General features: G+C 35.8%; 1 protein-coding gene across 4 annotated transcripts; it reads right to left on the bottom strand.

Moving 5' to 3' along the window:
* Positions 1-541: 541 nt before the first annotated feature.
* On the bottom strand, positions 542-22,176 carry ae48 (alpha-esterase 48). 4 transcript variants are annotated; one of them, XM_013321034.1, is made up of 5 exons: positions 21,968-22,176; positions 9,899-9,951; positions 3,733-3,880; positions 2,010-3,268; positions 542-1,785 (listed from the first exon to the last, which is right to left on the bottom strand). In XM_013321034.1, the coding sequence occupies exons 2-5, from the start codon at positions 9,934-9,936 to the stop codon at positions 1,122-1,124; spliced, it is 2,109 nt and encodes a 702-aa protein (XP_013176488.1). In that variant the 5' UTR covers positions 9,937-9,951; positions 21,968-22,176; the 3' UTR covers positions 542-1,121. The 4 variants fall into 4 exon arrangements, with proteins under 4 accessions (XP_013176488.1, XP_013176489.1, XP_013176491.1 ...); XM_013321035.1 differs by lacking the exon at positions 21,968-22,176 and adding an exon at positions 21,832-21,945; XM_013321037.1 differs by lacking the exon at positions 9,899-9,951.
* Between the last annotated feature and the right edge of the window lie 661 nt (positions 22,177-22,837).

The following is a 22,837-nucleotide window of genomic DNA, read 5'->3' on the forward strand; positions in this document are numbered from 1 at the left end:
TATTTCTAAGTTTCTATATGAGTAGAACGTCACAACGTCAGACGCGGCCTCGGTCGTGAAGGTTTTTTTTTCAGCAACAAGAAATAAAATATGAAAAAGCAGTTAACTAGAACGATCAAGAGGAAGGTAAAAAGTTGTTTATGTTTCATCATCACCTGTTTTCATGTAAGTATTTACTTTCATATTTATCTTTTGAAAACGTCATTAAGGAGAAAGATCGAAGACTGATTTTAACGTAGTAAAGATTTGAAAAATACCTTTTATCACATCCCCCATTCATTCATAGTATCTATACAATTAATTGAATCGGAAACTGTTGCGTTCTTTTAACGAAAATTCAATAATAAAAATGTTTGCCTTGTCTGTCCGCGTTCGTTCTTTGTAATCTCAGAAACAGCGAGACTGATTTTACTGGAAGGTAACTTATGCCGCTGACAACCACTTGTTGAATATAAAGATACCAGGTTAAACTAAGCATAATCAAAATATACTCGAACCAATGATAACACATCTTAGGTCATGAAAAATAAAAGAGATGTCAAATATTTTACATGATTTATTTGTGGTTCATTATAATTATATAAAAATACACATATTCTCATCATTGACTAAGCAGTTACAAGTTAGCAGTAATAACAACTAGGCAGGTTGTGTCCGCGCGGCTGCTGCCAGTGACTGTGTACACGCGCCGCACTCTATACAACACGCTCTCAAACATTTAAATACATACATAAAGCAAAAAACAAACTGTTTTATTATTTTATATAAGAAATATCTATGTATTTAAATATTTGATAGCTAAACATTTTTCCGTCATCAGTAAAATAATCAAATGTCTATTCATAATATAGCATAAAATAATAATAATTGCAATAAAATAATAAGGCACTAAACATCACTATATCTTTTTTATAGTTTTTACAATTTAATTAAATAATTTAGTCACGAAGTCTGATTAAATTTTTTACAAATTTTTATCTCAGGTTTGTTATGTTGGCAACTAGAACCGTTCATTTACAACGAAAACCTTTTTTTTTGCCGAAATGTACAACAATACCACTTAATATTTAAAAGGAATGTTTTATATAAATACTGTTAAGACTAAATTGTACGTCTCGCGTTCACTTCTTGCCGCCGAGCGACTCGAAGAAGTTGACGAATTTGTTGACGCCTATGTTCTTGGGCAGGTCGTCCTCCGGGGGGTCGTTGGCGCGGATGACGTCCTTGGGGTGGCCGTTGCTGTTCTGCACCATTTTGATTTCGTTGGAGGTCCTGGGCTTCCTGTCGTGGGTGCCGTTCACTTGGCTCTCCTTTACACCGTTGAGCGGTGCGGGCTCAGGTGCGTGTGGCGCGTCCACGACGGTCGGCGCCGCGACAGGTTCAGGCTCGGGTTGGGATGCGGGCTCAGAAGGAAGCTCCGGTACGGAAGGTTCGGGGACGACTTCTGGCTCGGGGTCGGTCTGTACTTGTTGCTGCGTCTCGTGCATGGTCTGCACGAGAGTTTCGATGGTCTCTTCTACGACGAGAGAGCCGGAGTGCTGGTGCTGAACGTAGCTGACGATCTCTATGGTGGAGGGCAGGGTGGTGGTCGTCTGGTCGGACAGGTTCCAGATCTTGAAGTGCTTGCTGTAGAGGTCGTCCCAGAAGGCCATCCTGTCGCCGTCGGGTTCGGGGAGAAGCGCCAGCTCGGAGGCCAGCCGCATGCAGGGCAGCTCCTCGCCCGTACCTTCCGACACCGGCTGCCACCGCACCGTCAGGTAGTGGCTCTCGTCCGGAGTGGGGTTGCTGCAAACAATATGATGATGCAAGTTAATTAAATGTTGATATTTTGCAGAGAAAGGTACATCCTTTAAGAGATTTTGCATTGACGTGATATGGTAAAACAATATGTGATGTTTTTTTTTAAATTATTAGACAGAGTGACGACACTAGAGGTGTACCTGTCGTAGGATCGCGACAAGCATTAACATCAGGCAAACATTTCAAACATTACAATTCGTGAAACTCACCCGACTTTTGCGAAGTTCGTCCAGAGCCTGACCATCCTCTCTCGCATCTTGACATCCTGCGGCGTGGGCTCCACGTCCCGCAGCAGCTCCATATTGAACAGGTAGCCGAGCTCGTCCGCGTGCAGCGCGCCCTTCAGCTCTTCCTCCAGCTTCGGGAACAATTTCTTGGAAATATTGAGTTCGCCGACGTATTCGAATCTGTAGTAGTATATAGGTCTGTTGGTGGCCTTGACTAGGTACTGCACGTATCTGTGCGTGTCCACGTTGATGAGGAGGTCGGAGAGCAGCTGGGCGCGGCCGAGGCGCTCCTCCCCGCTAAGGTAGAGCTGGTGAAGGCGCTGTTCAGCCGCGAGCGCCTCGGGCCCGCCGCGCGTCAGCCCCAGCGCGGTCGGCAGGAACGCCTGCAGGTCCTCCGCGCGCCGCTGTTCGGTGAACTCGAGGGCGGTGCTGCCGATCATGACGGGCACCTGCGCCACGCGACCCGACGTCAGCAGGTCGATAAAGGACTCCGAGAGCGCCGCCTCCACGCCCGGGAACTCGCGCTCCACCACCGGCGCGAATGTGATCGCACCCTTTTGGATGAAGTCCTCCTCGGTGGTCTGCGAGGCTGCCTCCACGATGTCCTTCACGGGCGTCGTGGAGAGGAACTCGAGGATGCCGTCGATGTCCTCCGCGTCGCAGCCGAGCGAGCGCGCTAGTTGCCGCGCGTTGTACAGCGGGTCGCTCTGGAAGGCCCAGCTGTGGAGCGCCGTGCCCGACTGGATGACGGCCTTGCTGACCAGGTTCCTGGTGAGGGGGCTGGCGGTGAGCAGCGAAGTAGCGACGCCGCCCGCGCTCTCGCCGAACACGGTCAGGTTGGCGGGGTCGCCGCCGAAGCCTTGCACGTTATCCCGGATCCAGCGCAGCGCCTGCGCCATGTCCTTGAGGCCGGCGTTGCCGGGCACCTCCGGCGTGTGCAGGCAGAGGAAGCCGAGCGGTCCCAGCCTGTAGTTGACGGTGACGACGACGACGTCCTTCTCCACGAGGTAGTCGGGGCCGTACAGGGAGGTGTTTCCGGAGCCGAAGGAGAAGCCGCCGCCGTGTATGAACACCATGACGGGCAGGGGAGGTCCCTCGAGGCGCGGCGTGTACACATTCAGGAAGAGGCAGTTCTCGTCGCCGACGTACTGCCGGCCCGCCATTTGATCCACCTGCGCGCTGACGTTCCCCTCCACGGTGGCGTCGCGCACATCCTCCCAGGGCTCCGGGGGCTGCGGAGCCTGCAACGTACGTATACAAACTTATATCATGTGACATTGGCACTTGTTTGTGACGACAATAACTTAAAATTTACGTTACTCGTACTGGCGATCTTTCTGAATACTATTACTTGAAAATAATTGTTCTTATTGCAAGATTTATGACCACTTGAGATTGCAGACATTACGTAAATCTGATGAGTTTGGAAAATCCAAAAAGAAATGTACATCAGTATTTGCTATCGCTGACAATTGTAGCCGCAATATCCTGGTAAGTTTGTGTACAGTGCGATAGCGGCGAGTCTCCGCAAACATTTCGATACCGCAGTGCCGATGATAAAGTTACCACAACTCGCAGCATCATATCACACATTTTTACTATGTTATCCTTTTCTATCTTGCAAGACATATAATTAATAACATTTCAATATTTACAGGATTAACAAATAATATTAATAGGCATGATAATGTTTAGATAGCCTTACTTTAAACCTGAGCGAGCCTAGGGGTGGTTTCGCGTAGGGGATGCCCTGGAAACTGTAGTAGGCCTTGCCGGAGGGCGCGTTGGCAATACGGCCCTGCAGCGCACCCTGCGCCACCCTCACTATAGGTGCCTCGCTCATTCTGCCGCCACTGGAACACAATAAACATAAATAATTAGTTTATACAACAAGCATTCAAAAATCTGAGGATTTCATTAGTAAGATTAAACATAAAATATCATCTTAAGAATATAATATGGAAAGCATACATAAAAGAACAAGCTATTCAAAGTTATTTTAAACAGAAAGATAAATTGTAGATTCGTCACGATGTGATAAGAGACGATAACAGATTTAGATAACAATAGTTTAAGTCTCCAGCAAGTTTTTCATCGGTGCAGAAGCAATGCTTGTATTCCTAACAACATTTATACTATGTAGAAGTCACGCAACATACTCAAGTTTTGATGAACTAAAACATTGTTGCTTCACCGAGCCATACGTTTAATACTAGCATTTTATAACAATAATTATATTTTCATTACTTGTTAAAATATAATTTTGAATGCTTTTGTAAAGATTGTAACAGTGCAACTCAATGGTGTGTGCATATTAATAAATATGGCGTGAAATTACGATAAGCGGCTTGCGTAACGTCGCGTATTGATTCCAGGTACAATACAACACAATACTGCAACGAGATGTACTCATATTTGCTGCAGTTCTAAGCATCGATAGCTTACAATTATCTGCTACACGCAGGGATCGATTAATCGCTACGAGAGATCCTTACCTTGGGATTCTGAAACCAAAATCCAATAGGGATTTTGGTAAACATTGTTGTCTATGTTTTGTCAAAGATGACTATATTTTTTTTTCCAGAGATTTTGTTTTTAGAAACTCACAGTTCGTGAAGTTTTAGTATACACTGTTGTCGGCAGATTAGGTTTTTTACTATTTGCCGTTATATACGCTATATGCTAAACTTTGTCAAGTTTTCAATATAAATTTTAACCACGGTCAAAATTTGAGGTGAAAAAAGTCTACATATTTGATATTACATTAAAAAAAACTTATAATTGTATGAATTGTGGATAATCTCTTCAATAGCTAGGCCTAGCAAATGTAGTAACTTTATCATTTTATCACATGATACGTTTTTATATCTTTACGCTTATCAAAAAATATTTCCTTACATGCATCTTTAAACTTATCAAATTTTTAAGTCCCGAATAAGTTTAAATAACAGGAAACTTGAGAGCAAATTCTCTTGGGTAATAAAATTCGTATTTCATGCCAAAATGTTATGTAAGTAGTCGTTTTTAGGTCAACTTATGAATTTTCCTTACATTTTTATATTTCTCCTCTTATTTGATATACGGTAGCCGGGAAGAGGAAACACGTAAACATGTTTTGTGCCAAATTGCCCGGTTTACTTTGAAATATAGTTTTAACGTCCAAGGAAACATTAAATTGAACTTATTTGTGCACTAAATTATAGTTTTGTATTAGGTCATGTAAAAGGATTAATGCAAATCTTCTTATCTAAAATCGAGCAATGTTAACATTGGATTATTGAATTAAAAATTACGGTGATTGTTACGATTTATTTTAAATCAAATCAAAAGTAACGAGCCTTTAAATATAACAGCCTAAATAAATGCCTTTTTAATTATTTTAATTGATTTACAACTAATTAACTTTCTGCATTTAATGCCCAATTTAAGTAAGGTTTAAGTAATATATACTTTTGAGTATAACTGTTTGAAATCATTGAACTTGGGATGTTAAAAAAATGGGACATGTAGCAGTGACTCACCGATTCACTTGCCCAATCCCAGTGTCCCACCGCTGCACGTCTGGGAAACGACACACTCAGAGACAAACTACAGGCCTCGAGTGCCACGCACATAACACCACGATAAGATTACACGATACAAGATGTTTCGCAACAATATAACAACACTTTTTTTAATGTTAAATATAAAATTAATATTTAAAAAAAAAACATTATTATTGAAATGAAATTATGTAATATAAAATGCAAGTAAATTCTACTTTATAAGATATTTGTGCGTTTGTTTTTTATTTGTATAAATAATTTTAATTAATTGAATAATCTTTTTAAAAATAATTATTTATTTTAAAGAATTATGTTTATTTATATTTATTATATTTTTCATGTTGCATATTTAAGTATCCTGTACCCAATATTAATTAAAAAAAAAATATTCTGCAAATTGATTTTAAAAGTGATTGCGACAGACGGACAGAATAACCGTTTCAGTGTTCAGTTGTATCAAGATAACGTATCATTTGTACTTCACAATGACTTATCTGTTGAAAATATTTTTTCAATCCATTTCTTACGTTATCATTTTCACATGTGAAGATGTCGATTATTGTAATAAAAAAATCGCACTGTTGGTGTTTCTATAAATACTTATGAATATCTCACTAATATTATAAATGCGAATGTTTGGATGTGTGAATGTTTGTTAGAAAGCATCTCCATATCGGCTGCATGGATATGACTGAAATTTAGCATAGATGTACAACATAGCCTGGAAGAACACATAGGCCAGTAATAATTTTTTTTTACTGATTGCAGACGGATTCGGGGGCGACGACTAGTATGTTTCGTGTTCACCCTGATAGCTTCGAACATTTGTTCATTTTTTAATCTAAAAAAGGTCTATTATATAATTATACAAAACTGTATACAGACATTATATACAGGCATTTGAATCCCTTAATATATATTTCAAAATAATGCTTATTTTAATTACTTCAATATCACATAGTTTCTCGTCAACTGTTTTGTTTGAAATATTAACCTACTAAATATAATTTGTAGGTACACATTCCCATCAATTGTATATGTCCACAAAACCGCAACATTTTATAAATATGATGTAAGCAGTGTTAAATACCGCATTGTGTGGTACAGTTCTTGGCAAACTAATCGTCAGTTGCCACGGAGCGATGTACATGTACAAACAATCTTATCATCCCTCTCATTGTCTATGAAAACAGAGATTATTTTGTAAGCGTGTTTACTACTAGTCGCGTACTTGTACTGAACTTGATCTGATGTAGGGAACTGAATACCAAATAAGTTGTTTTGTCCACTCGCCGGTCCCAGGACTCCCTCTTCTAACCCAAAGCATTTAATACTACTAGTTGCTTTAAACTATTTTAGTGTTATAGTCGGAGAATTTACGTAAAATGTATTTTCCTTTTTATTAACTCTAAAATGTATTAAAACGGTGACATAGTTGCGTTACTTAAATCTTACTAATATAATAAATGTGAATGTTTAGATGGATGTTTATTACGAGGTAGAAGGGCTACATGGATCTCGCTAAATTTTGGCATAGAGCACATAGGCTACTAATTAAGTTTTTTTTTTTTAAATTCTGCGCGGACGGAGTCCCAGGTGACAGCTAGTCCTTTATTAATGTTAGATATTAATACGATATGAACAAACTTACATAAGTAAGAATTGTTTTATTTTCATCGAAACAAATGAACATCATAATCTTACCTAAACCGTATATTGCTATAACTAAAAACATCGACGCAGCTAGATTCTAGACACTTTCTACGAGTATGCGGACAGCATCGATTGGCGCCATCTTTGAATTTTAATTCGTATACATTCAAATTTCTTGTAAGATCTTCATTGAAAGTATCCAAAAAATCTGTCCACAAATTGCTTTCATGATTCTGCACGAAATTTGATATCTTCTTATTTGCCGGCTTCTTCCCTAAAGTTAACAGACGAGATTCTCTCGCTAGAACATATCTAAGCGCAGTTCTTTTCAATATAATCAATTCTTCCAGATTTCTAGCCATAAAAACACAGCACTACCTAATAATTTACTTTTTAAACACACCAACACAACATCGGTCCATGCATTAGTAATATGTATAACAAATTGTTCTCCATGCTTATGCAAACATGATCAATTACCACGTTTTCAGATCGTGATATGTAGCGTTAGTTTCACTTCTCCTCACAATATAGGCCTCTTTTTTGACATCATTATGACGTCATTTCAACTGAATTTACACGATTTTTGACGAAAATTGACCTTGGTACTGCTTTTTTTAATTATTTTATAGTCTTTGGAGCCTTCTTAGTAACTAGAAAACTAAGCTACAAGTTACTAAACCAAGTAAACAATGTAAGGTTAGGTAAATGGGAGCAGGTTCAAGGTGGGCCGCGTATCTCTTACATAATGAGTTTTAGACTTGATGACGCATGTTACGTATGAACTTATATCATTTATTCATAAGGTTCATAAGCAAACTATCATAGATGTACCTTTAGTATACTATCGTAATAAGATTTCTGATGTCGAATATAATATTTAAGTCAGCTTAAGTCGACTAACCGGGGTATTCTGAAACCAAAATCCCCGTTCAAAATATATTATCTCTGTTTTGTCAAAAGATAATAACAGGGATAAAGATATGTTTTACTAATATTTTGATGTCAGAAACCAACGGTAACTCTTCCTCTAAGAATTTATATTTGTATTTTTTCTTTTTGCTAATAACAATATTCCAAAAATATAGTGACATACTGTATGTTGACTACACATTCTATGACCATGTGTCAGACTGATTCATGCATTCAGTTTTGACCGCAAATGAGTAAGGCGATTACTAATTTTGTCGCGACGCCGACACTAATGAAATGATAATGTTTGCAGAATTGATAGCAACAATCATAAAATATTTACGATTAAAGAATTCGCTTATCATTACGTTAACATCGTTGTTACTTCCGGTAATGATTAATTTAAATCCTAATCACTTAAAGAATTTCAAACCTAGGAATCCACTGTAAAAAGTATAAAACATATTGTCGTATCTTTTTCTCTTTGTAAAGTAAAGGGAGATAACAATTTATATACAAATTTTTATCTTTGTTTCTGTACTACGACAATGTAAACCAACGGTTATTTAGTACTTACAATGCAAGCTAATCGTAATTTTACTATTTGTTTCTAGCACGATAAGAATTGTAAATGATTATAACAATCGCGTTTCAATTTTTTTAATTTTTATTTTTTATTTCTTTTAACTTATTTTAATAAGGGGCATTCTGCTGTAAGATCCGTAGTCGAAAACATTGATTATTGGTCAAAATATTATATATTACTACAAAGCGACATTAAATAAGTATTTCTGTATATAGCGGTTTATTTCTATAAACATGACAAACAGACACATGTACTTAGGTTAAAAATAATTGTGCAAATATTGGACAATAGGCGCCCGGAGGCACAACCTTCAATGTGCCATTGTCAAATGTTTGGCAAATGTAATCTACATATTTGAGCGATGTTTGCCGAATTGGGAGGATGTTTAGTGCCCCGCGGGCCTACTAATGACGCGAATTATACTCACAATAGATGAATAATAAATACGATACTATTACGGACGTCACGATTATTTATTATTACTTATTAAACTTACTAATATTATTAGTAGTCGTGTTGTAAAAAACTTATGATTGTGTTACCAATATATCTATTGTTAATTATCCACGCAAATGCTCAAGTGATTTTAATTCTTGTAAATACAGCGTGTACAAAGTTTGTAAATGGTTGGTCTATTGTATAAATTACGTACAATACAAAGTAAGTAAACATTTTTTTGCTTATTTCTTACTTATCTGCGTAATATGCTAATCAAACCAAACTCGACGTGATCGAAGTCGCCGGAACATCATAGTTATAGTCAAAAAAAATCATGGCTAAGTGAGCATAAGTACAAACTTTAACACTAGTAACACTAGTCAGCGATATTGCACGTGGTCAGAGTCGGCGTTAGCGCGGAGTGCACCTGTGCGACCGCCCAGGGCACTTGTCAGATAGGAGCACCACAAATCTGCGAGTTACACAGTCTCACATAACCCTTAAATCTCCCAAAGGCATGGTAAACAAAGAGACGGTTGCAGAAATCCTCCGAAGAGCGTAGCTAGCTTAGGGCATTAGAACCGTTACTAAACGTGTTAATACGTAAGCCTCTAAAAGCAGTTTAGTTTTGATTATTTATATTAGTTAGTTATACGATAGTTATTATTTAATGTTAGTAATAGTTAGCAATGCAGTTAATGCTATCTGCAAGGCTCAGTACTGAGTCACTCACTCACCGCAGGTCATCTAAAAAGTCATTCACCGCCGCTATCATTTCTCCGTGTTTATACTGCAAACATAAAACATATCAATTTATCGAATGAAAGTTCAAGAAATAGAATATATAATACATCCATTGCGATCATATTAAAACTAAATTCACAAAAACATCGAAGATTTCATAAAAATATTTTCTATCTTGAATAGAACTGTCTTACACTTTTGTTAATCAAAATTATTTATTTTATATTGACTCCGCAAGATTTATTTCCTTTTGCGAATATGACAAGTCTCTAATCATTATAAAACAGTCAAACGGTTACTTTGTTCCAAAATATTCCCTTGAACATTATCTTAGTATATGTAAATTAACGTTCATTCGACTAAAATGTAACTTGCTTTGTTATTCTATTGTTTATACATTAATACTAATAAGTTGAGTGACGTAACAGTCGGACAGTTGGGTGGTCGACAACAAATATCATTAAAGTCTCATCAGACATCGTTAAATATTCGATAACTTTCATTCCAAGATGTTCTTAGTGTAAGTACAGTTCAACCTTGATAAGCCAGAGCCCCAGAGACCGTATTATTTTTCTGGCTTATAAAGGTTTTGCCCTAAAACAACACTCGCATAAGATGTCTCGCTTATCCAGGTTTGGCTGTATTTTATTTAATTATCCTTATCTTATTATGGGAATCTAAAGTTTCCAGAATATTTATGTAAGTTTAAAACGTAGTGTTAACTATAAATTTTTTCTCAAAAGTTAAAGTCAACATTCCAGACTACGAACGAGTGCGAATTGTGTTCAATTTTACTGTGTGTCCGGAGCTTTACCTCGTCACTTGCATATACTTTCACTAGCAACCACAGTGGAGTTGTCGCAAGTTGTCGACACCTTTTGGGCCACGTCGACCGGTTTCGTATCTCGCCTTAATTTAAATGAAATTCCTTTAAACAAGTGAGTTAACGATATGTGTAAACAAGATATATGCATTTCACTTATCGTAATGTTTCCGATCGCCGGCTCAGAGGTTCTCAACCTTTGTCGAACGTTTTAAAGAAGTTCTACAATATCAGTTATGTGTCTAAGGGATTTAGTATTTTGATTTTCCAATTAATACCTTTGTGTTAGAACGAGACAAATATGCACTGTGCATATTATTTTATGATCTTAACCTCACATCTAAAAAACATTTAAAATGAATTTAATATCATCTTTAGAGACTTTTCAGGGAATATCTCAGTTTTTGCGTTGAAAGAGATGTTATCAGATATCTGTGAAGGCGCTCCGTCCGTTTGTTTATCACTATCTGGGTGACACGACGGATTGCGAGTATGACGTCAGTCGATTCCAGATACGTGCCGCATCACGAGTATTGTGCATTACTTTAAAGAGAGAATAGTTAAAATAAGTTATCTTCACTAATTCAATTGACTGCACAAATCTACGGTTAAAGCAGCTGTAAAACGTAATGGAATCTCTGTCTTGTTCACAGACAATGAAAGGGATAGCGATATGTTTTGTACGTTTCGACAGTGGAAACCCACGGTAAATTTTTAAACGGTAATTTTATCGAAAATTGTCAGATTATACAACTTTAAATGACTTTCAATCAGTAAATAATCGGTGATATAATGTATTTGTACTTTTAATAAAAAAACAAGTAAACGATGTGATGTGAATCTGGAATTCTTGGTGCGTTGTATTGACATTGTTCTTATCCTGTTTTGTACCTATCACCCGTACTTTATGTGACCACAATAAATCTGCTGCAATATATATTATTACGACATATATAGATAATACGTTTATTAATATGTTTACTCAGTAACCATAAGTTATCAAAAGAAAAAAATACTATCAACAAGTAATTAAGGACGAGTAAACATCGAGTGCAGTGTGATAAATTTAATTATTATTTGAACTCTTGATTTACATGCATTTTGTTATAGCACGATACGTTTTAATAATTATTAACGAAAGTTTACCTTACCAATAAAAAGTTTTACAAAATTTGCTATTAAATCATTTTTTACTTTGTTAAAAATTAACAAACTGTTATTCACTAAGATTTAGAAATTAGTCACGAAGTAAATGGTTGTTACAGGAAAATAACACAAGCTACAAGAAACTATTTAACTAAGATCATTGTCAATAACTTTTAGTAACTTTAAGCCCAAGGAAATGTAAAATCTTCGAAACGAATATTGTATTTGCGTCGCGAGTATCGTGTTACGCGCGCTCCGTAAACACAACAGTCGTCGTCTAATTAGATAGCATTACGAATACACGGCTAAGACAAAAAAATAAAATGTCAACTATAGCTCCGTCATCCTGAAATATTGCAGCGACTCTCACGACGATGTTGACAAATAGGTAGCGAGCGACTGCCTTTGGCAAAGAAGACAGACAACAGATTTACGTAGCCTTGTGTACGAGGTGCCTTAGTAACTTAGCTCTTAGTAACTGTGGTATATGTCAGTCAGTGATATGTAAGAGATTGTTGGATATTAATTATGTTTTCTTAATACCATGATAAATGTTTAAATAATAATTCCCCGACCGAGATCTGTTGATGTTAAATTTACTTTCACCGCTTACATACTGCGAATGGAATTCAGCGTTTATATTTCTTTTAAATTAAAATATTTGTTTAAAAGCCGACTGACGTCGCATTGCTAGTCTGTAGAATTTTTAATAAATTTATAGCGACGCTAGAAAATTTGTGATAATATTTTGACGATACTTGACATTAACTTTTTATATTACTCTTTATTCTTTTTTATAGGATAAAGTGGTAATCGAGTACGCAGTTAATTGGATTTGCCCAAATAGTGAAGTGACTGCTGCGCAAAGACATCCGCATTTAGCAGCTGCGTTGCCTGCATTTAATCAACAGGGGAACGCACAAAAGAGAGGATATTTCCCGTTCCTTTGCGTTCTTCTCTTCGCCAAATCCACCTTCCCTTCCCATTATCTTATCAGGAAACAGAAGAGGACTCAAAGCTCCGCTTAAGTGCAACAGTTGCTGACCCTACCACTGTTGTATATTTTACAAAGAGCAGAATAATAACCGGTAAAAATATAAATTACAGCATAGTAACAATACTTTCGTTAAAAATAAACGCAAATTTACGCATCACAAATTTCAATACGTAGATAAAATTCGGACATGTCTAGATATAAATATATAAGATAAATCTTTTAAATGGCATACAATACCTAATGGGTGAGAGAGAGTGCGGGAAATTGTTCGCAGATCGCAATCTAGCTTCACACTCTCAATATACTTGAGAATGTAAAAGTTTTTTTTATAATGTAAATACATAAAACATGAGCGGAACGGATCATTGGCCGCCAAAGTTATTGGTGAAAACCGGCTGAAACTCCCACTGCGAGGCTTAAAGTGTAACCAATAGTTGTCTATTTATTTTCCTACTTATAAAAAAATTCGTGACTAAAATACGGTGGAGCGCCATTACAACTTAAGTTTTTTATGTGATATTGCATCAATTTGTTTTGAGCACCGCAATAAGATTAAGCATATTTTCTTACTAGCCAATGTAATGAAAATCGAACAAGTAAAAAGTCTATACGTTAGGAAATACCAGAGGTCATTAACCTTTTTAAGAAAAAGCTACATAAAACAATGTACTTTTTTTTTAATTTTTTGGAATCTACGAACACTATATTTGCTATTCGCAGTAGCCCGCGACTTCATCAGCGCAGAATTTAAAATAAAAGTAGCCTATAATATCCCCACATGACTTCAGTTACCTTCCCGTCAAGTTACTCAGGAACAAAAGTGGCCTTGAGGTCAGACAAACAGACAATCAGCGGCGCAAATACATCATATGTATGAAATATATTTTTCATAGATATTACATACAGACACTCCAATTTTATTAAATAATATGTATAGGTAGTAAGAAAATCCGACACTGTGCCGGTGCAACACTAGCCTTATTAAAATATCAACGCTTATGTTCCTTCACTAATCGATCTGACACCTGACTTAGTAATAAAAGCGTGCAATTCGCTCCAAATGATTGTAAATAATATTATCTAAAAGAAGCTATAGATAAAACAATGTACTATGTATAAATCCACTTGTGAGAGACGTGTCTCAATCGCTACATTAAAGGGTTGTTCATCCCTGTCGGCAGGCTTCCCCGCTCACGCTAACTCGTATCACCTTTCTAATCCCAGTTCTCGTTACGATTACGTATTAATAAGATAATTGCTTTAATACGATACGGTTTATGTTCCCCTGTATGTGGGGAAACATAGATTTGTGTGATGCGACAAATGTTACCTATATACACGTGTCTTACTGAAGTACAAAATATTTTAAATCTAAATAATTGGTCTATCGTTATTGTATGAATTAAATATATACCTATGAAGAAATAGAACCGGACAGTTCATTTTCAAATGTGATTTTTCTGTTAAAAGTCTTGTTCATTCATTATACAGAGACATCGAAGTCTGTTTAGTATGACGTCATCCGGACGTCACTAAACGTATCTTTCGTCACATATGTTCGTAGAACAATCGCAAATCGTGCTATTATCAAAGTACACCGGCGAAGACATCCGTCCTTGCAAAAGAAATGTGCAAATCAACATGCCAGCCTTGTATGTATGTACAATATAGTGTATGTTGTCATACATGTAAGAAATAAAATAAACTAGACATTAATAAAGGATATCGTGAATATCAAAGCACGGATTTCGAACATGATCAACAATTTCAAGTAATCCAAATAATGTGTTATATTTTCCAAATATACTGTAAAACACGGCGTTAAGTCGACTAACACTTGGCTGTAAATGTCTGAACATTGGATATTCCTTATTTTTTTACGGCAAGCAGATATAATACCGTATCCCATACACTAAATGACAAATTAAAGGTAGTAATCGGATAGCAAGCTTTTGTAAGAACAAATTAAATACGCTGATAACCAATGAAGTGATCGGATCTTTGCGACATATCAATTAACGTGTAATACTTTCCAGCTTTACACGAATCAAGACTTGTCTTTAAAATTAAATATTTTAAACTTGAGTAGCAACAACATGGTCAATTTTAAATGCGATCGCTTTTACACTTTCACTGGATACTGTGAGACATAAATTATTATAAGCTTTTATTACTTACGTCCTGGGAACACTCACTGCATTGTTTACGAGAAAGTGTGCACCGTTTTATCTGCAAGTCAGTGAACGTCTCTTAATGACGACCAGATGGGAGCATGTTAATTATGACAGTCGCCAAAGTGGAATGGTTTGACGCTGACTCATGCTACACCGAACAAGTATTTTATGAGGATTGATGACATCTGGTAACTATAAATGTATGCGGGGACGTATAGTGGTCGACTGTCTCAAACGAAAGAAATGGAAAGTATATACGCTTTCAAAGCGGAATTGTTGTATATTATTATATCTCTGCATCAAAAAACCACTCCTACAAACTAAATCGGAGGCAAGCTGTTTGTCTTAAAAGAAATGTAAAGGAAATATAAGACGAAATTGCATAAAAGAATCACATAATATAAATGTTGTAACTGTAAAGTTATTTTCTATATAAAGTTTGAATGTGGATTAACTTTTGTTTAACATAAATTATATCTGGTCAGTATTTCGTGAAGGACACACCTTCACGAATACCGCTCACTTAATGACGTGTTTAACTTAATTGTGTACTAAACTGTGCCTTAACTAAACTGTGACTTTATTAATTTATGGTGTTTTATATGAAACGGTCTGTATGTCCAAGCTATGTTAAGAGTCATTTACTGTTGGTTTCTGAGACCAAAATGTCTGGTTAAAATATATCTTTGACAAAACAGAGAACAATATGTTTTAAACAGGGATTTTGGTCTAAGAAACCCAAGGTTAGGATTGTATTTTTTGGGACATTTAAAAAACGAATACTAAATTACAAACTTTATGTTTATGCCGTTAACTTTTATCTTAAGCTGAGGTTCTACCAATCCAAAGGTTCTACAGAAAACTACAGCAACCAAAATTTCGTTAACAAGTTTTGATGAGCATCGACATAATTTTTAGGCCTCGAAATAATTTTAAGGTCTTCGAAAACCTGTTGTACCATGCATGCACTTTGGTCCGTTCATTCTTCAATAAAGCGATGTTTTTACGAGTGTTGCACGTCAGGAGTGGTCGACAATGGTCGCGTGTTACCTTATTCAAAACAATCGGAGGAAGGCGGTATGGCCTGTGACTCAAGTTACTGACATGTCTTGTCACTATGTTTAGCATCATTTCTGCTAATATATTTCTAACCGTGAGTTTCTGGCATAAAAATTTCTGTATATAACATATCGTCATCCCTGTCATTATCTTTGATAAAAACAGAGATAACAATATGTTCTATATGGGGAGTTTGGTTTCGGATTCGATTCTTGGCGCTCATTTTCTAATGTCAACCTCCATAGATGAATTATATGGTACATCATGGACAGAAAAACTTAAATGTTTGGTGGTAATTTGTTGCGTGGGTGTGATTGCTTGATATTACTATTAGTTAGGAAACCTTATCTTTATAATATTAAATTGCTAACTAATAAACTAAAGGAAAGTCAACGACTTCCGTCGTATTGTTATCGACATATAAATAGTAACTTGATGTTATACATATTTGTATATTGTGTAGCTAAGTGACAGTCTGACGAATGAATCTTAATGTTTACAGTACTACTAGCTGTCGCCCGCGACTCCATCCGCGCGGGATTAAAAATACATGTTGGCCGATTCTCAGACCTGCTTAATATGCTCACTAAATTTCATGAGATACGGTCAAGCCGTTTCGGAGTAGTATGGAAACGAAAATTGTGACACGAGAATTTTATATATAAGATGTAAAAAGTTTAACTTATAATGAAAACTTTATCACTATAATCAAAGTAGTGAGTAACTTTTGACTCATCTCAAAGTTAATGTTTTAACCGGACGGAAACATTGACACCGACAACTACTAAGGTTTATTATAATGGAGGATAAACATGAAATGTATACAATACTATAATAATATATTCAAAAAGCATAGTATTCAAGGGTAGTCACGTTAGTATAGTCGACATAAAAATCTATGAGTCACATTTCTATGTATCGATACAAAGAATTTTGCTTGCAGTAAAAATTTCATACTTGTGTACGGGTAGGGAATTAACGCCCTCGACTGTATTTAAGCAAGTGTGAGTCACGGCAGGTGAGATGCTACAAGGGCAAGGGTACATTAGTCCTTTGAAGGGAGCAAGGTTGAAAGACTGAGAGGCTTCACCTTGCGGAGGGCACGCGCAATCGATACCTCCTTGACACTTAGCCAATTTCATAACGCGTAAGATATTTAGATTAAATCTAGACTAACACATCGGCTAGATTTTTACAGTTAAACTGTTCTAGAGATATTTGATTACTTGACACGATAATTCTACTAATATTATCAATGCGAAAGTTTACATGGATGAAAATTTGATGTTGAACATATTCTGAAACACATAGACTACTTATTAAGATTTTTTTTAATTTCACGCAGACGGAGTCGCTGACGACAGCTAGTGTGTAAATATAATTAATAAATAAGTACCTAATAGAACAAACGCGTAAATAGTCTGAACGACCTTGATACAAGAGTTATGCAGTCATGCAATTTTGTTTTGCATATTTCCAGTACAGTACAATTTCACACATTTTTCACAGAGACATTATGTAAATATAAGTTAGTCACACGATCGTTATTAATTTAATTCATACTTATCCTTATAATATTCACTATTTTGAATGACATGAAGAGTGAACAGTATTGTTAGGTCTACTGTCAAGACCCTTTTTATCAAAAACGCGTGAAGGCATCAAGCTGGAATTCATTTGGTTAAATCGTAGTTTAACTTTTGTTCAACGACTCAAATTTTAATTAAACTTATTTAAGAATTGTACTATAATTCGTCTCTCTCACAAAGTTCCTCTCCATTTAATGGAAGTTGGTCGTCAGTGTTGTGCTACGCAAAATAAATGTTCCACGCTGGTAATTCATCCATTCCTTGATATTTGGTATAATGGTTATAAACACAAATAACAGGAAGAATAAATAGTCGTGTATTAACTAAAGCTTACCAGGAAAATGGGGAATTAGATAAACACGCTACATACCAATTGAAATATAACAACCATATTATTTGTAACACAGTAACTTATTTGATTTGTCAAGTGTATGACATTTAATACAAAAACTTAGCATTGCGTCATTTATGTGAATCATTGTATTATTGAATACATCGCCCTACCGTTTAAATTTAGAATTTTATATCTTATACAGAGCGTCGGTGGCTCAGGGGTTAAGCACTTGACTTGCAATCTGCAGGTCCTGGGTTCGAATCCCGCCATGTACCAATGAGTTTTTCCATTTCCGATTTACATATGTACATTTATCCCACGTTCTTACGATGAAGGAAAACATCGTGATGCAGCCTGCACATATCTTAGATGAAATTCAAAGATATGTGTGAAGTCAACCAACCCGCACTTGGCCGCGTGGTTGACTATGGCCTAATCACCCTTAACTTAGGGTAGGCTCCGAGCCCCTTGGTGGGGACATATAGTGAGCTGATGCTGCTGCATGATGCTAATATCTTATACAATAATTAAACAAATATTTTCTTTCCATCAACTAATCCAATAACTTGGCGGACAGGGAATACCACAAATACAGACAAAAGTGCAAAAAGCCGAACTTTTGCCTGTATGGTTTACTGGCCACATTGCTAATTGTAGTTGCAAGATTCCTTTCTCTGTCATTTTTAGCCGACATAAAAAAAAGTTATCAATTAGTCCGTTTAGTTTCCTGTAAAGCCTATTTACCGCGTGACAACAAAACGAACCGAAACCGAAGCGAAGTGAAGTTTTTCAGACAGGCTCATTACGCGAAACCGAATATAACATAGAGCAACTGCGTTCCATTTACACTATGTTTTCTTGTTGATAGTATGAGAGTGAATTATTTGTAGAGAGGCAGACCTTGAGATAAGTAAAGGCTTTGCAGCGGATCGCTCTGCCTATCTGCCAGCGATTTATCACCCCGATGACGTCATACTGGGAACAATACTCCGCGCATTCCTCTTGCTACAAACTCAAATACGTCTTCAAAAATATTACTAATATAATAAATGCAAATGTTTGGATGGATGGATGTTTCACCACAACGGCAGCATGGATCTCGCTGAAACATATATAGGATACTAATTAGGTTTTTTAATTCCGCTCAGACTAGCTAGTTACAAAATTACTCTCGGTAAAGGAGTTCTTTACTCTTATCTTACAATTCTAACCATCTCTCTCATTATCTTTGTAAAGAAAGAGAACACTATATTTTAATACGTTTCACATTGATATTAAGTTAAAGAAAACATAGTAAACGTGTCTGAGTTTCAAGGACGTCTAGTCTGGACTAACATAATTCCTCTAGTCGATAAACGTGGGAGGAATGCTGGATACAAATTTAACTTAAAAGACCCCCATATTCATCCATACATACATACTACAGTATTTAATACAGACGCCAAATCTTCATTGATTAACGTACATTTTAATTTATAACCCTACTATTTTTAATATCACAGTGCAAGTTTTAAAAGTGAAAACAAAATGTTACGCGACGAAATTAAATTGCACAAAGGAAAGTTTTAAAGTCGGTTATACAATTGAAATGAATAATAATAATACATACGTAAAATTATAAAAATATATAAAGATGAGACACAATTGTATTTTAGATAATATCTTAATATGTTAAATAAACATGATTGAGAAAATATTAAAATAAATATCATATTAAATTAAAATGAAAAAGTTACCAGACAGTTTCTATTTATCATATTAATTGTCATTGTTTTGATTGACCTACGCGAAATATCTAATTCCGTACAGACGAAGTCAGGGACAAGAGTTAGTATATTATATATGGCAATATTGGCATATAACATGTTCCAGCTATAGTGGGAACACATGAAGTCATATAATATTAATCTTATTTGTGGTACGTAGCAATCACATTTCAATGGCGGATCTCACCAAATGAACGCCTGTTTGTATGTTTATACAAGCTGACGCCCGCGATTCCGTCCGCTTGGATCTAAAAACTTATATATCAGGCTACGTGTCCTTTTAGGCTATGTTCTATATCTATGCTAAATTTCAGTGAGATCCATACAGCCGTTCTCGAGATGCCTTTAAGCAAAGATCTATCCATCCATCCAAATTTGCAAGTGTTTGGAATGAGAAAGTTACTTAATAATTATAAATTTACTTAATATTTACACCATAGATCATAAAGAAAATCATAAGAAAAATATTTGGGGAAATGCTCTCTTTATTAGGTATTTCGTACGTAGAAAAGTCATAAACGGAACATACGACAATCTATTGGTAGGTTAGCCGCAGTACTATTCAAGCATCAACTTTTACTGTTGGCAACACTGTTGAAAAACTACTGCACAATTTTTAATTTTTCAAAAAATGGGTTTTAATGACGCGCAATACCTTTCGAATGATAAAATAATTGTAAAAATCGAACAACCAGGAGCGGAGTTACGTAAAAAAAACATACAGACGAATTGAGAACCTCCTCCTATTTGAAGTCGGTTAAAAAGATTGCAGACAACTGGTGTAATGACCTGTGCGTCGGGCGATGTCAAGGTCAATATTGAATGACGTCATGAATTTTCCCATACGCACCCATACATACCGAAACAAATATAAAGCAGTCATCTCTCTCATCTTTTTTGAAAAGGAAGATATAGGTAGGAGATATGTTCTTTCACTCCTTTGACTCCAAATAACTCCTAGAACCCTAAACATTACATCGATAAACACTAATAATGTTAACTAGGTATTAACAAACTACTACATAAGTGAGAATTATCTTATCTAATCCCTAAAAGGTTGTATGTCTTTTTAACGACAACTTAATTAGAAAATCGTTTAGGCATCTTGTGACTACATACGTCCCTCTCATTCAGCTTCAAAAAACTGAAATAACAATATTTTTGTAAACGTATATGATTAAAATTGTAACAATAAATATGCCATATTGTTCTAATAACCGTAATTAAACATGTTTTTTCAGCAGGATTCACTTATATCAAGAATGTCGGTCAAGTGGAGGCACAAAACGAGTTTGAACAAGGCGCCATAGTTGCGAGAATTTAATTTTAATAAAAACATAAAACTAACTGCAGTGAGGAGGAGGAGAATAGATTGTTTCGGATACACTGCTGAAATAATTTTTACACCCTGGGGCTTGTTGCAAATTAAGATTAAGAATTTATAGAAATATAGGCACTTGGTCAAGTCGAATTTACTCATTGGATAATACACAAGGAATATGTACAATCTCACACGTAGAATTTAAATTTATATATTTCGATTTTAGGAAGATTTCGTACAATTTTAGTAATTACATATCAAAAATCAAAGTTGCGGTGTGAAATAAACATTGATTAAAAATTAAATCTTCTATCGTTATCACAACCAAAATAATATTAGTGTAAATAAATCCAACTTAATGTACTGCTGTGCAATCACGTATAAAAATATCCATAAGGCGTACACTACACCTTGAATAACAAGTTTTTAACGATTACTAAATAATATTGTATGTCAATAAAATTTATTGTAAAACTACCTACTTAACCCTACTTTTAATTTGTGTTGCGGCACAAATTAATTGAAATAATTTACTTGAATCATAATAAAATAATAAATGTCGTTTTTATAAATAGGTAACTGTTATATGAAATTAAGCAAATATAGATTTCTTATTCGAGACCGGATTCAAAAGACGCATTTATAATAAGTTAAGCAAACAATGATGCACTAAAAATCAAAAACTTAAAAATAAAAAACAAAAGCATCAAAGCAAACCTGTTTGTAAAAATTTCACGATTTCGCGCGGCCGGCAATGCAACTTTTTTATTCTTCATTCAACACGAAAGAGCACTATAATCTTATTCTAGACTAATTAAGAATTACAGTAATTACAAAAATTTACGCCACTCACCTGTACGCAATTCAATGACACAAATTTACTAATCTCTGTTTAAATTCACAGCAATTTGAACACACGATTCGCTAGCGCACTCGTGACCTAGCGGGCATTAGCACTCGCAGTGCAGCCAACAGCCAACCAATGAACCGATCTTGGATTGGAGATTGGATTACCAATGTTGGTGGCGGTGGCCGATGCCTTCCAGCGCCTAAAAATATGTGTCGGTGTAGTTGATTGTTGGTAGAATGTTGGTATGCTGTAAAGTGTTGCAGTGCAACTTTTACCTTTTTCAACTTTTTCCTCAAACATAATTTTTTCCCCAAGAGTTCTAAAAATCTTTTATTTAATTTGTAACTTGTGTAACTATAATAAAAAAACTGAACACTTTAATAAAAAATATAAAAGTTTTCGATCTATTAAGTTTAGCTTCACAATAAGGTAAGCCGTTTAAAATCATTGATTAAAGTGATTTTTCCAATCCCACATATTTCGACGACAAGGATCTTTGGCTGTCGGAAAATATGTGAACTACTAATATCATCGTAACATCATCATATTTTAACAAACGCGGGAGTGGTAGCAGAAAGGTTTAATGTTTCCGTTCTCAATTTTTAAATTCCGCAAAAATATTATAACATGCATGGTTTTACAACATTTAGGTTAATTTGCTGATGTATTAGGTTGTATCAATTTAAATAGTAAGGAGCCATTACGAGAACTCAGGTCGTAAAATACAAATTAATTAATTGTTTGGAGCTGCAACACGGGCGACTTTCGGAAGAAGTTAGGAAATTATTACTTCATGGTAACCCTTTAAATTGTCAGCGCACCCATGTCAATGTCAAAAATCTGTCATAAGATCCTTGCCTGGTGGCGCTTGTG

Source organism: Papilio xuthus, unplaced genomic scaffold (genome assembly GCF_000836235.2).
Source record: "Papilio xuthus unplaced genomic scaffold, Pxut_1.1 DF825946.1, whole genome shotgun sequence".
NCBI lineage: Eukaryota > Metazoa > Arthropoda > Insecta > Lepidoptera > Papilionidae > Papilio > Papilio xuthus.